The 15,776-nt window shown below is 43.9% G+C and overlaps 1 protein-coding gene across 5 annotated transcripts in view; it reads right to left on the bottom strand.

The window, feature by feature from the left end:
* The window catches only part of FRY (FRY microtubule binding protein), a 364,922-nt gene that overhangs the window by 136,753 nt on the left and 212,393 nt on the right, over positions 1-15,776 (bottom strand). For all 5 annotated transcript variants that reach the window (XM_080941189.1, XM_080941185.1, XM_080941186.1 and 2 more), the window contains 5 exons: positions 13,751-13,890; positions 8,934-9,024; positions 8,566-8,645; positions 8,369-8,449; positions 1,206-1,374 (listed from right to left, as the gene is read on the bottom strand). In XM_080941189.1, the coding sequence (XP_080797315.1) occupies positions 1,206-1,374; positions 8,369-8,449; positions 8,566-8,645; positions 8,934-9,024; positions 13,751-13,890 (561 nt within the window). The remainder of the gene's footprint in view (positions 1-1,205; positions 1,375-8,368; positions 8,450-8,565; positions 8,646-8,933; positions 9,025-13,750; positions 13,891-15,776) is intronic.

Here is a 15,776-nt window from a genome sequence, read left to right as displayed (position 1 = left end):
CAGTCACAGCAGCATTGGGGAGATCCCTTCAGACAGTAATTGTCCTTCAACTCAGTGGGGGTGTACATTCTGAGAAGTCGGTGATGTTAAGACCCCCTTTCATAGTACAGAGAAGACAGAGTTCTCCCTTCACTGAGGTCCTTATACTTATGAATGCCACTATGGCCCAACCAGAGCTGCTGCCTCAATGGTCACTATCAACTAAGATTTAATTACAGAGTGATATCACTGGGTGAAGGAAAGGGAAAAGTCAGGGGTGCAGCTGAGCACCCAAGAGGATTTGAAAGTTTTAATTATGTTTTGGCAATTTGATTATTTGGTGTTAAGGCACACACAGACACACACACACACACACACACACACACACACACACACACACATCATGTATGTATATGTATGTATATATATATCATGTATGTATATGTATAGTTAATTGCAGACACTCTTTGACTTAATAATGGCTTTTTTCCCCCAGTACATTCAATCTAAGTGGAAAGTATCACAAAGGGAACTTTCACTTAAAACCCCCAACTTTTGGGGCTCAGTGGTTAAGAGCACTGACTGCTCTTCCAGAGGTCTTGAGTTCAATTCCCAGCAACCACATGATGGCTCACAACCACCTGTAATGGAACCTGATATCCTCTTCTAGTGTGTCTGAAGATAACTCGAGTGTACTCATACATGAAAAACACCCAACTTTCCACAATGGCGGTACTTAGAAGAGTCCCTGGTCTCCTTGCTGGCTGTGTGGCTGGCCCAGAAGGTGCCCTTACTGATATGGCCCAGCATCACAAGAAGCTTAGACTACGTAGTGCTAACAAATACAAGACTAAAACACAAACTGTGAGCTGAGAGTCTGACGCAGGAGGGTTGCAAGTTTGAGACCAACCTGGTCAACCAAGATGTAGTTACACAATAAAAACCTTATAAAAGAGTGTTGGGGTTAAAGTTCAGCTGTAGAGAGCTTTCTTAGCATGAACGAGGCTCTAGATTTAGGCCACAGTACTGTGAACATTTTGTATAATGTGAAATATGCTTTCTATTAAGTGTGTATGGTGCCGTGGCTTTGAAAAATCGGAGCCCTGGCTGTTGACTCTTCCTGTGATGGGCACCGCCCGTGTAGGTTTTTCCACCTTCTAGCTGTGGTGTTTGGCTGGAAGGACTTCACGAGGTAAACATCTGAGACTCCCTCGGAGGGGCTTCACCTGCATAAACTGGAGGGATGCCTCAAAGTCCTCCACTGGGTACATCTTGATTCGGAAGAACTTCATCCCCATTATCAAACTGATGATGCTTTGTAACACATAGGGGCTCTGCTCTTTCTGACGTAGCTCCTTCAGCTCTGCCATGAACTTCTTCTTGACAGCAGGGAACCTGAGGAAACACAAAAGGCTTACTAAACAACAGGTAAAAAAAGTCACCGTCCTGAAGGTGTCCAGTGTCCAAAGGTGACAGGGCCCTTCAGATCAGGTAACGTTCAGTGGCTGTTGGTTCATGAAGATTCAACCTCTGGCATTTGAGAATCCAACTGGTCACTTTCCTCACTTCATTCGTAAGATGCTCGGCGTCTCTTTCAGACTGAGCTGAGCTGCTGTTTAAACCCTCTCATAATGGTTTCACTCTTAACCTGAGCATACCAAACACCCGTCTGCTTTCTCAGGCTTAACTACCACCAAAATACTTGCAGGTCCCCAGGGCCCAGAGTATCCAACAGCAAGCATCTGCGTGCAGCTCATGGGATCAGCTATTTCTGACAGTGACCACAAATAATTTTTGGATCTGTATCTCAAATAACGCCTAAAATACCCCAATTTCCATTGCCAACGTTTTCTGTTTGTTCTTGTGTAATTTTAGGCTAATGATTATGGAAAAATATATATTTTAAGTTGAAGGAAGAGTGTAGTAATGGGAAAACTGAAATTGTATCTGAGAGAAAAAGGTGAAGGCTGGTATATGCCTGTGGCTCCTGTACTCTAGAGGCAGAGGCAGAAAAGATGACCGTCAGCTTGAGTCTAGCCCGGGCTACATGATAAAACTGTTTCAAAGACCCAGATACTGGAGATGCACTGGCTCAGCATGGCAAAGTCTTGGCTCCCTGGTACCAAAGCAGCAGCAGCAGCAGCAGCAGCAACAACAACAACAACAACAACAAGATAGGAATGACCTGTCTACTGTGTGTAGTATGGGCTTCTAGAGTTTGAGCTGGTGATTGAAGACAGATACAAAGGCCACAGTGCCTACTCTCAACTTCTCTGTATTGTTGAAAAAGCAGATTAATACCAATTACACCGTAACATCACTTTTTATTTGAATCAAGGCTATAAAGCTAATTGATTGAGCCAGGTATCACAGTACATAATTTTAATTCTAACACTTGGGAGGCAGAGGCAGGCTGATGGCTGGGCAGCCCAGGCTACATAGAGAGACCCTGTCTCAAACAGACATACAAACTAGAAACCCTAAGGCTAGTTGCTTTCTAGTTCTAACTCTCTCAGAGTCCTTCAGGTTTGGGTGGTAAATACATGCAGAAAACATATTTGAAAAACGTAAAATCTAACGCTAAGCTCGGGGGTGCCATAAGGAGTTCACTGAGATGTACAGGCACTGAGTCTGGTTAATGCTGGCATTTCTTGTTTGGAGGATCTTTACAATAAGGTTTCAGTCAATAATAACAAAAGATTCAGTCTCAAAGCTAGGAGTGTAGTGAGTTGCCCTGATGCTGCTCCTATTCTATTGCTAATACTGGGCCCCTAAGACTGGTTGCCCCGGAGACAAGAGAGTCTGCACAGTAAGATGCTAAGTGACCCTGACCCCAAGTTATCTCTGATTGGCGAAATAAAGATGCCAACAGCCAGTAGCTGGGCAGAAGAGACATAGGTGGGGTTTAGGTTTTGTGGACTTGGGGGTCAGAGAGGGAACATGAAAAAGAAGGGGCAGAAGGAGGAGAAGCCACATGGTTTAGGGATAAAGAGAACATGGCCCTGTGGGCTGGCCAACTGAAGTTTAAGAGCAGCCCAGACGAAACATGGTGATTAATAACTCAGGGTTATCCATAGGAAAGTAGATTGTAACAGCATGGAGGGTAGATATCAGCCAAGCTCTTGTGCTGTTTAAGGCTTATTGTAGATATATAAAGGCTGGGTGTGGTTTCTTTCCAGGGACTAAATGATCAAAGGTGCGGTAGGAACCCCAGGTCCGGATTAGTAATTTTCACAACATAGGAGGCCAGGGAGTATAGTACATCTAAGTTAGAAAAGGCAACTGTGGTCATGAAAGCTGAATGTAAAGGACCCGGATCTGAAGAGCTCAGAGCAACTGTTGTCTTGAGGTAGATGTCACAAGGCACGTGACAGGAAGCAGAGGCCGGTGCAGGGCCACCCTGCTAGCAGACACAGGATGGGGGTGGTGCACAGCTTCCCGGTTGCAGCTTACTACACCTTACATTTTATAGGGTTTCTAATGTTTGCTTCGTTCATTAGGATGGCAGTTGCACAGAAGGGTTAATGCCCATGTGACGATCTCCATGCATTTGAGTGAGGAAGTCTCCAGTGGGCTGGTGACTCAGCTAAGGGCTCACTCCCAATCTCTGGTGGCATTTTACAGATTTCTACAAAACATGCACTTCCCAAAGAACATTCCAAACTGGCCCATCTCATGGTTTTTGACATTTCTTGAATACTTGGGGGAAATAAAGGAGGAGATATTGGTTGTTACCTTTTATAAGTAAAAATACCACAGGGATTGTAAAATTGTGTTTTTGTCCTTTGAATGAAGATACTAGTAAAGATTAAGATGTAAATTTGATTAACTTTAGAAAGCTTAATTTGGTGTCAGGTAATGTTCATTTGGGTAGAAACTGAGAATTGTACTCCTGAACATTTTAAAACATAAATCCTAAATTCCAATGACAGCATTCTTTTCTATGTCATATGTGTGTGCGTAGTACATATGTACACTACATGTAATTATATAACACACACACACACACACACACACACGTGAAGATGGCAAAGATGACCATAGAGGCAAACAGGCATCTAGGAGGAGTCTACAGCCCTTCAACCACACTGTAACTCTTTAATCCTCAGGGCAGTCCCATGACGGCATGGATGAATCCTCTTCCTACATCAAAATTCAAAACCTAATAAAGGTAGACAGCTGACCATGATGGAGCTGGTACCTGAAGGCCATGACCTCAGATGTCCCTCCTCTTAATCCCATGTGGTTCACTAAGGTTAAATCCAGGATTTTTAAAGTACCTTCCCTATGTGGGCAAGGTCTGAAAACTCAGTAAGAATATATCTTATGGCCCCTACCTAAATATACTGCTATGGGTTGTTTATGCCTTTCCTGATACCCCCAAATTATACACAGAATGGGCATGACTATGCTAGGAGGTAGTTGAAGAGGTCAAGGTGGGTGGGCTGTCTGGCATGGGCTCAGTATGCCTGGGGTGTTTTAAAGACAAGACAATCAGAACACTAAGGCCACAATGAAGGTTACTTCTCCACAGGGGAATCAGCCCTGCTAACACCTTGAACTTGATGCCTGAAACTCTAAAGAAATAAATGTCTGCCAGTAAATCTCTCAGGTCTGTTGTCTTTGCTTCAGGGTCTGCAGCATCCTGACATGTCACGTGGGTAACTGCCTGACCAGCTAATACATACAGCCTGAAAGTGAGCTGACCTCACAGACCAAGACACCCTCCTCAGCAACTCAAACGGACATCGTGTGGATGAATACAGAGACATCTGTGTAGCATCCTGGCCTGTGGTACAGGTCTGTAAGTCCCAGCTACCCAGGAGACTGGGGCAGGATTGGGAGTTTTAAGGGTTGCAGTCTGCAAGGGATACTGAGAGTCACAGGCCCGCCTGGGAAACTTGGAGAGATCCTGTTTCAAAAGACACAGCCTGTAAGGAAACATAACAGGAAAACGAGGGCTGGATAAAGATCTGCAGTAGAGAGTTTCCCAGCATTCTTGAGGACCTAGATTCAGTGATGGTCATTGTCTGAACATGGGCAAGGTTCTGGGTTCAATGTCACTACCAAAGGAAAAAAGAAAGAAAGAGAAGAAGAAAGAAAGGAATTAGGAAAAAGAAAGAGGAAGAGAAACAGGTTGTTGAGGATAGGGAGAAAGATTCTTAGCTTGAATTCACAGTTCACTCCTTTGACGTTTATTGTCTGACACCTCTGGCTAGATGAGCACTCCACAAGATCAGGCACACAGTAGGTACTCAGCAACCATGCTGAGTGCATTAACTGCCTATGAGTGGGACATCTGTTGACATGGAGGTGGTTAAGCAGAAGCTGTGCGCACCCTCATGCACCCACTCTGAGGACATCACTGAGACGTGTCTCAGAGCGAACACAGTTAGAGTGTGTTATTAAATGTTATTAATATCAATTCACGTCTCCCGTCAAATACAGGCACTTCTCATAGGAAAGTCCTGCAGTTAAACATCAGTTCTTTTAATCCTAACCCAGAGCTAAAGCTAACAAGGAGAGGCGGAAAAAGGCAGGCTGCTTACGTAACTCAGGACGTCAGTACAACAATGAGACTGGCTAAAGTTTTACTTTTTCATTTAAAAATAGATGCAACTATTTTTTTCCTGTGAAAGTTTCACTTGACATAAGCATGTTATTTTAGGATATAACTAGCCTGCAGATCTATTTCCAGTTAAAAATCTAATTTCCTTTATAATGATTTTTTTTTTAGAGAAACAAGATCATTTATGGTTTTTCATTTAATACTTCATTTGGTGCTGTATTTAGCATATATAGTAATGAAACAATTTGTGGTATTCTATGAAACTCACATAAAGGTGCCTATAGAAATTATTTAGTGGTTAAGAGCGCTTGCTGTTCTTACAGAGGACCTGGGTTCAATTCCCAGCACCCACAAACACCTGCGAACGCCAGTCTCAGGGGATCTGGCGCCCTCTTCTGGCCTCTGCATGCACTGCATACTCGTGGAACACACACACACACACACACACACACACACACAAACACACACACACACACTAGAGCAAAGTATAAAGTATCCATACACATGAGGGAAAAAAAAAAGAAAGAAAAGAAAAACACAAAGACAAGCCTTTGTTTTAAGATATATAGTTCTTAGGCACGGAGGAGGAGAAAGCCCAGTTTTCAAATCTAGGAATCTTTGAAGCAATCATCTACACACCTGTATCAAAATTCAACTCAAGCCATTAGACAATCTATTTCTTAACTTAATATCACTTTGGAAGAAATTAGTACTATATTTGAATGTCTCAAGACCAAAACGGACCTTAAAGGCAAGGGATTAAGCGGCATTGCCACTACAAAGATTAAACACCAACTGGGTTAGTTCTCTGAGACCAAACAGAGCCCTAATAATCACGTCACAAGGAGGAGGGAGCTGAGATTCCGTCTAAAATCAGAACGACCTTATTCACCTTTATTAGGTGTACAAGTTAAGCCACTATGTCAGATAGCCACATACCTTTTCTCCTTCCCAATGACACAAAAATTAGGACCTATCCAATGGAACAAAACAGTGGTCTCCCTGGTATACAGAAATATCCCCTTTGTGATGCTGATGTAAGGTTGCACCCTCTGCCAATGAAGACAGCACATTGCCTGGCTGAGAACATCTCACGGGCTGTCTGAGCCCCCGGACGCTTTAAGAGCAGACTGGCCAGAGTATCTCTTAAACTTATAACTGACTTTGAAGACATCAATACATTACTGATGAGAAGCCAACCAACCAACCAACAGCCCAGCCTTTAATGATGGCAATTAAGGAATTTGTCAATGTAATGAAAATGATATAATTGGAGGTATTTCCTTTTTCTTTTCTTCCTTCTTCTTTTTTTTTTTTTTTTTCCTTTTTGAGACAGGGTTTCTCTGTGTAGCCCTGGATGTCCAGGAAATCACTCTGTAGACCAGGCTGGCATCTCACTGGCAGTAAGCCTTCTGCTCTAGTGACCTGAGTTTGGGGTCAATGGGCTTGAGCTACCATACTCGGCAAGATGCCATTTCTCAACTTGTTCAGAGCCTGCCTAGCTAATGACGGTCATTTGATAAAATGCAGTATTTCACACCTGTATCTAATGCATTTTGGTGAAACCCAGTCCCAGCCTCCCTCCAGCTCCCTTCCTGTCCCCCAGCCACTTTTCCTTTCCGACTTCATGTGCACTGGGTTCACACAATGCTGCCGGCACTAGAGAGCACAGGCAGAGAGACTCTGTAGACCCCCAACCCTGAGACCTGACTCTGTCTCTCCCCAGCAGCCACCAGGTACCAACTGCTCCTCAGACAGGGGCGAGAGTTCAAGAGTCCTCCCACCATCACGTGGGGATTTGGGCTGGCTTGATCTTATGCAGGTCCTTGACATGGAGTCATAGCTGCTTCAAGTTCATCCACACAACAGCCCTGTCATGCCTAGCAAACACTGTTTCACGGCAGCAGCGGGCAACCACCACCTCTGCATCTTTCCCCTCTTACTGCACTTTTCTACCCGATGCTCCCTGGACCTTAGAGACACTCAGTATGATATGGTGTCTCACTTAGAGCAAGCATGCCAGAGTAGTTTACTCTGTACACTGATCCATTGTGAGCCCCTATAATATTGCCATTTACTGCAATAAGAGGCTTCTGTAATGGGGGTTGAGGGATGCATTAACTTATGAGCATGAAGAATTCCATCCCTTAAAGATCTCCCCCCCCCCCCACCTCATTCACCCTCCTTCTGATGACTGCGCTTTGCAAGGACTGAGGCTTTACTCACTACAAGCTGTTCCCTTGGCCTGAATTTGCACCATGTCCTTAGCTCATTTTACCTGATATAGACATTCAGGCTGACTTGCCTCCGGGTTTCATGGAATAAAGACTGGTAAGTCGGGTGTGACACCCATCCGAAGTGAGTGTATCAGCGCTCAGAGTCTAACATACTAAGTATCATGGGGCCAGATAAATTTAGCAAGGAGAATTTCCCCACTGACTTGTTTCCATGACAATGTCTGGGACATTTTTAGCTCAGTTGAATCAAGTGAGGTCTGTAGTAAAAGGGACATTGTAGAATGGAATTTCCCCACTTACGGGTGATAGACTGTAACTATCTGATCCTGGCAGATTAAAAAAAAAAATTAAGGATTAAAAGCCATCTTTGGAATATTTGAGCAGAGAGGAAGTAATTTGGTCACATCCATTTTTGTTTTCCTTAGAAACAGTGGCCTGAAATGCAGGGATGTGATGAGATCTGGCCCTGCTTTGAAGGAGCCGCTGCTTGGCTTCAGGATGTGCGTGTGTACCAGACTCAATGCCAGATTCCATGCAACTGCTTCTGTAAGTTAGAGGCACCAGGGCTCCGGCGCTCACTTACTTGGCTTGGGCCAGCACACCGATGACCTCTGCATACAGATCTGCTACAATGTGCATGTTGCCAGTGTTGGGACCCAGGTACCTGAGTGACACAGAGGGAGACAAGTTAGGGCTCTGGTGCTCGGGAAAAGATCCGTGAGCTGACTCAGATGCAAGCTTTCAGTTTTGTCAATACTCTAAGGAGAGAGATCACCTTACCCTTCTTTGTATTTAAAATGCTTGAAAGCCAAGTTAATAATATCATGTATTAAGCTGTCTATGACAGGATGAAGGGGAATCTGGAAAATAAAAAGATGACATTGAATTTGGGAGAAATTATTAAACAGCCTGTCTACAACAGTCACTCCAATGACATATGACCTACTGTAATCAATAAACAGGATCCACATTCCAATATGACATATGATCTACTGTAATCAGTAAACAGGATCCACATTCTGACCTGTGACCTACTGTAATCAATAAACAGGATCCACATTGCCCAGTATTTGGATTCATAAGCCATAAACTCGGACTTTTGAAACCTAGTTAGTCTTACAAAGTGTGACAGTAAATGAATCACTCACCTGCTTCAAGACTTCTATTAACACTAAAGAGAAGATGAAATCGATGGCGAGGTCCCGTCTCTCCATCAAATAGTCTCGCTGCTGTTCATCACTGCAAAGTTTAAAGCGAAGATACTTTTAAGGTGAAATGAACCATCTCACCAGAAGCCCACCCCCAGCCCGTTCCTGGACCACTGTGCTCTAACAAGATCATGTATTACCTGCGCAGGAAGGCTGCTGCTGTTTTTACTATGGTTCAAAGGGCAAATACTGCCAGAATATTTGACTTTAGAAATACCAACTGTACAGCCCTCTGTGGGTCTGGAACTTCATTCTGTGAACTTTTCTATACTCCTCCTACAGACTGGGAATGTGGCTGTCCATAAAATATGATCTATATGTGAGACAGAGCTTCCACGGTGGGGGTGTGTATTCAAAGGATCTTGGGACATAAGGTAGCGATGTGATTAACAGACTTCCCGAAGGATCCTAGGCAAGGAGAAGCTGGAAGCATCCATAGGGGTGTGACACAGCAGGAATGGAGCTAAGTCAGCACTGCCTCTGTTCTTTCTTGTGGTCCCTGTGCCACTTGAGACTTAATGGCAGGGGGGAAGGAATCGATGCCAAAAGAAAGACTAAAATAAAGATGAAAGGGAAGAAGGAAGGAAGGAAGAAAGGAAGGAAGGAAGGAAGGAAGGAAGGAAGGAAGGAAGAGGTGGAGTCATCCATACTCATTCTAAAGTTAGGGAGCAGAAAAGGGCATGCCTCGGGAAATGCCTGCTTTCTGCTGGGTACTGGCCTTGACCCTCAGTGGTGGCTGCTGCGGGGACCATAGTGTGGAAAGGTCCTGACTTAAAATTATTCCTCTTCTACCTTTTCCAGCCATGAAAGCGAAATGCTAATAATACAGACCAACTGTCCTTTCTCCAAAACACTGGGGACCAGAGTGCCAGATGTCTTCCGACTTTGGAATATTTGTACATATACAGTCTTGGGGATAAGACCCAAATCTAAACACGAAATTCCTGATGTGTCATGAATACCTTCTGTGTAACCTATGGTGTTGAGAATACTGCTCACCGTGATGTGCATCTGCCTCATGAGATCGGCTGTGGAATTACTTACCTTTGACCTCCCTGTTGGCGTCAAACACTTACTTATTTATTTATTTATTTTTTATTTCGGAGCATTTCGGTTTGGGAATTTTTTTTTCCCTAAGAAAGATAGATGGTCAACTTTACTTAAATGAAGGTTTGCGGTAGTCAGGCATATATAGTATTTAGTATACTCTCTTAAACACACAGAGGGTCCATAATTGCAGAGGATGACAGGATAGACGCTTCTTTGAAAGAACTTTTCAGAATAAGTCAAAGGAATTTAAAGCATGAGATACTTTTGTGTCTAGGAATGAGGAGTTAAGAAAAACAAGGTAGGGTTTAAGACAGACAGACAGACACACACACCAATGCACACACCCATGAACACACACACAAACTTCTGGAAGTGCCTGTAGGATGTCACATCTGGTAGGTTGGTGAGGGTAAGAAGGGAAGCTTCGGGTTTGCTTTCCCAAGGGAAATCATTTCAGATCATTTCTGAGCAGCAAGGCAGGAAGAAGTGTGTACACAAACCCACCCAAGGTCGCTCAAGACCCACTTGAGCTGCAGCTGGAGTCTGGGAACAGAGAGTGTACAAATCTGTGTTCCAAAAGAGTGTCCCCCAGTCAGGACTCCTGCATGTGCCTCACAAGAGGGAGCAAGGGGCTTGAAAGCAAGAGTGAGAAGGCTCTTAAGACAGCAGCGGCAGAGAGCAGGATGGTAAGGGTCCTTTGAAGTGGCCCGAGAGGACAAGCATCTGCTGGAAGTGAAAGATTCCTGGAACCCATGGGGGAAGTGACTCCCCAAAGCTGCCCTATGACCTCCAAACAAAACAATCACGCATGCACTTGTGCTGTCCCACTCCTGTCCCCTCACCTCTACCCAGTAATGATGATAGTAATATTAATGATAATAAAAAGCAAAATTTAAAAAATGTATTGTTCTCCTGCTCCCTCTGTGAAAGTGTTTCTCTGTATAGCCCTGGCTGTCCTGGAACTCACACTATAGACCAGGCTGGCCTCAAACTCAAGAGATCCACCTGCCAGTGCCTCCCAAGTGCTGGGACTAGAGGTGTGCGCCAAGGCTGATACTGGCTAGATACTCTTATTTTAAATGTTGAAGTATAGCTAAATGCTACTGAGGTAAATTTTACTGTTCTTATTCTGTGGACGTTTGACCTTAAAACTGACCCTGGTTTCCTACAAAGGACCAGTAGTGATTAAAAACCAAACCCTGAAACAAATAAACAAGCCCCAATAAAAAACAACAAACCTTGCATTTTAAACTCATCAAGAATCTAGTTTGAGTAACTAAATCCTGACAGGGAAGAGGAAAAAAAAACCAAACTCATTTAGTTCAATTCTTACCAACGGCTGCTGGGTCCCTGTGGAGAGTCACCGCCAGGGAAGCCCCTCGCCCACCCACAAGCCAATGCTTCTGATGGAAGGAGGTGACTGCGTGAATTTACTGCAAATGGAAATTCTGTCGTCAGATTTTAATATATTAAAGTTATTCCTGAAGAAAGACTGCTAAAGGGACTGGAGAGATGGCGCAGCTTTTAAGAGCACTGGTTGCTCTTGCAGAGACTTGGGTTTCCAGCACCCACATGGTGGCTCACAACCATCTGTAAGTTCAGTCTCAGGGAATGAATCTGACGCCCTCATCTGGCCTCCACAGGCACTGCATGCATAGGGTGCACATACATACATGCAGGCAAACACTTACACACACACACACACACACACACACACACACACACAGAGAGAGAGAGAGAGAGAGAGAGAGAAACACAGAAACACACACAAACAAACAAAAAAGACCTAGGGCTGGAGAGATGGCTCAGAGGTTAAGAGCACTGACTGCTCTTCCAAAGGTCCAGAGTTCAAGTCCCAGCAACCATATAGTGGCTCACAACCATCTGTAACGGGATCTGGTGTCCTCTTCTGGTGTGCAAATGTACATGCAGACAGAACTCTATACACAATAAATAGATCTTAAAAAAACTAAACAAAGGAAAATATTAGAGAAAGACTGGTAATGGGAACAGGCTTTCTTTCTGGAGTCAGAAAACACTGTACTTAGATAGTGGTGACAGCTGTAAAGGCTGGGAATCTTTTAAGAACAGTGAACACATACTTCAAAGCAGTGACTATTACAGGATACATAGTGTGTCACTGGGTGTTTCCCGAAAGCTCACGTTTGCAATCCCAGTACTTGGGAAGCCAGAAAAGAAGGTCTGCCAGGTGTACCAGGCTACCTGGGCTAGAGAGCAAGGTTCTGGTTTTATTTGTTTATTTATTTATTTTTTAATTCCTTCAACCAGGGGCTGAAGAGATGGCTCAGTGGTCAAGAGCACTGGTTATGCTTCCAGAGGTCCTGAGTTCAATTCCCAGCAACCACATGGTGGCTCACAACCATCTGTAATGGGATCTGGTGCCCTCTTCTGGTGTGTCTAAAGACAGCGATAGTGTACTCATAAACATAAAGAAATAAATTTTAAAAAATTTCTTCCACTAAGACTTCCTCAGTGTGAAAAAGTCATCCCTCTGCCTTTGCAAACAACGGGATGAATATGATAGACTGGTGCAGAAACTCAAGGTTTAGAAAAACAAACTTACACACCCTAAAGAATGTATTTAATAAAATTACAGGTCTCAAATTAAAAAAAACAAAACAAAACAAAACTTTAAGCGTAGTATCAGGATTAGCAAGAAAAATAAAGGCCACACCACTTGAAAGCGAATTTCAGGTTATTTTTTTTCAATATTCATCTTATTTTTAATTACATGCACGTATGTAGGTGTGTGCATTTGAGTGCAGGTATTCAAAGAGGTAACCAGAGTCTGATCGCTGAAGAGCCACATAGGTGGCTGGGAGATTCCTGATGTGGTTCTGGGGACCCAGAACAGGCCCTCTGCAGTATTTAATTCAAAGTTCAGGCATCCCTCCAGTCCAGAATTTCATCTTTTAAAAAGTTCTATTAAGCCTTCTTCATATCCATAACTTGTTTTTTTCTCTGCTTAGGTACCATACCTTAATTTCAAACTTACGAAATTTAATGTTTGCCTACTATCTGGGGTCATGCACTAACTTGATCCCATAAGAATGTATTCAGCTGCCAAAGAGCTCCTGTGGTAGTAAATTCCATGTCTCAGACTCGCAGAGGAGACAGACCACAGAATGCACGGACACAGTCGTCTTCATCTGGCAGCGGAAGTCACTGAAACGAATTTAATCTGCACTTTTGGTCCCTCTCTCCGAAGTACAGAGAGATAGCCTGTAGCCCCATGCCCTTCTACCATGGTTTCCTAAGCACTCCAGGCTACCTGGATAACAGGCTAATATTAAAATATCGGCTAGGATTGAAGCTGCAGTTGCCAATCTTGAGTATAGACCTAGGGAGGGGAGACTGTAGAGGAAAGAAGAAAGCAGTACAATGACCTGGGGTCCACTTTAGCCTATGCTGACAAATACACAAATCAGGCCCAGTGTGTTTCCGACTGGAGCCAGCCGGCAGGGATAGGATGCTCCAAATGCCTTATCTGCTATGGACCAGAATGAGCCATGGCATTTGCCAGAGCTCTTCCTGGAATGTCGGAGAGCCCCGCATCCCGTGTTGATGCATGAGGAAAGACAGGGGCAAGAGTGTAACAGGCATGAGGGGGGGGAGGGAGGGAGGAATGGAGAGGGGAGGGAGGGAGGGAGGAATGGAGAGGGGAGGGAGGGAGGGAGGAAGTATACCTTTTGGACTTATTGCTTGTTCGTGGTCTGTATTCGTGTGATTCATCCTCAATGCCATTTTGCCTTTTGTACCAGTCGAAAAGTGTTCGCAGGATGGAGGGCAGGCAGTACTCTGAGAGGGAACTCATGGAGCTGATGACCTTAGGGAAGAGAGAGGCAGGCCATCAGTAGGCTTGTTGGGAAGGGCAGTCCCCAGACACTGGCTGTTGCCTAAATAATCAACCACAAGCAATATGCACCACCGAGTTCCCTACACACGCCCAGACATCTCTTTCTTAAATTAGTATGCCAAGTCACTTAGCATGACAGACTTTTTTTTTTTTTCACATAATAATAATCCCATGGTTCACGACACACCTGACCCCTGACCACCTCTCCTTGGAGCAATCTGATGGTCACCACACCCGAGTTCTTCATGAAACCACCACCATTATTTTTTATCTTGTCACCTACCATGTTAATACTGTGCTGTTTTTGGTCTTCAAAAGTTCTTAGGGTGTAAATAAATATGACCCAAGCATGTTAATCATTCAAGCGAAACAGGTAAACTGGTTTTCCAAATAACCTCCATGACATCAACAATTATTATTTTTCTTCCAATAAGTGATCAATGGAACTATGCCCCCAACCAGGATCCAGGAACCAATGAGTAAGAATAGTTTAATTTTATCGCTTTAAAGCAGAACCTATTTTAAAGATATACTTGTTATCTGAAACCTTCAGTAGCCCACTTCTGTAGCGAAGCAAGCTTGGCATAGCTTCCTTTTAAAGTTAAGTAGCCTTGTGAGCAGACGCTCCCACGGTTCCCTCTAAAAACTTTAGAGTGAGCAAGCAGGACTTTCCCCTCAGAGTCTATGACTCAATACCTCAGTCTCTTTCTCTCATGACAGTAGTTGTGAGCACACGCATAGCTGTATGTTTGTTATCTCAGTAGAAGTGGAAAAATAAATAGGATGTTGTATTTAGGTCATTCTGTGAATCTGGTTATCAGTCTTTCCGAATGGAAACCATTCTGTTTATTTGCAAACACAACAGTGACCTTTATCCTCCCTAGTTATGCCCATGGCCGTAATACATTTTTCCTGTCATGACCGTCCATCTAACATAACTGTTTGGAGGAAAGCGAGTCATGGTGTGTTATGGGAGAGATCTCTTACGTTTTGCTAAAGTTACTCCAATACACGACAGAATATTTTGGGGCTGGAGTAGATGGCTCAGTGGCTAGGAGCACTGGCTGCTCTTGCAGAGGACGGTTCCCAGCACCTACATGGCAGCTCGCAACTGTCTGTATATAACTCCGGTTCCAGGAGATCTGGCGCCCTCTTCTGGCCCCCATGGGTTCTGCACATATGTGGTGCACATACACACATGCAAGTAAACACTCACACACAACCTTTTAAACGTAAGGGAAATTTAGCCAGGTACAGTGATGAGTTCCTTAAACTCCAGCACAGAGGCAGGGGGCAGGGAGTAGAGGGCAACAGATCTCTGAATTCAAGGCCAGCATGGTCTACACAATCCAAAACAGCCAAGGCTACACAGAAAAACCCTGTCTCAACAAAACAAACAAAAAACAAAATAAAAACCTACCCTCTTTTAAAAAAGGCAGAAAAGAGAGAGATATAATAAAAAACTTAAAAACAATGATAAATCAAACCAATCTTGACTAGGATACCACAGTCTGTTACTGCTGAGAACTTAAAAAAGAGAGAGACTTCCACCTGATTCCCAAACATCTCTGGTTGGAATTAACTGTACTCAGTTGCTTTATTTGGGTGTAGCCTGTTCTGGTTAGGTTTTTTTAAACTGTATATATTACTATTGCTTTGTTAACTTGACACAAGCAATGGTCATTTGGGATGGTGAACTTCAACTGAGAAACTGCCTCCCTTAGATTGGCCTGCGGGTTGTTCTGTGGGGCATTTTCTTGACTAATGATTAGTGTAGGAGGGTCCAGTCCACTGTGGGGGGAGTCACCCCCCGGGCTAGTGATCCTGGGCTCTATAAGAGACCAAGTGGAACAAGC

The sequence above is a fragment of the Micromys minutus genome, assembly GCF_963924665.1.
Source record: "Micromys minutus genome assembly, chromosome: 29".
NCBI lineage: Eukaryota > Metazoa > Chordata > Mammalia > Rodentia > Muridae > Micromys > Micromys minutus.
Note: the sequence above shows the minus strand (reverse complement) of the source record. Positions and strands in the feature narration are given on the sequence as shown.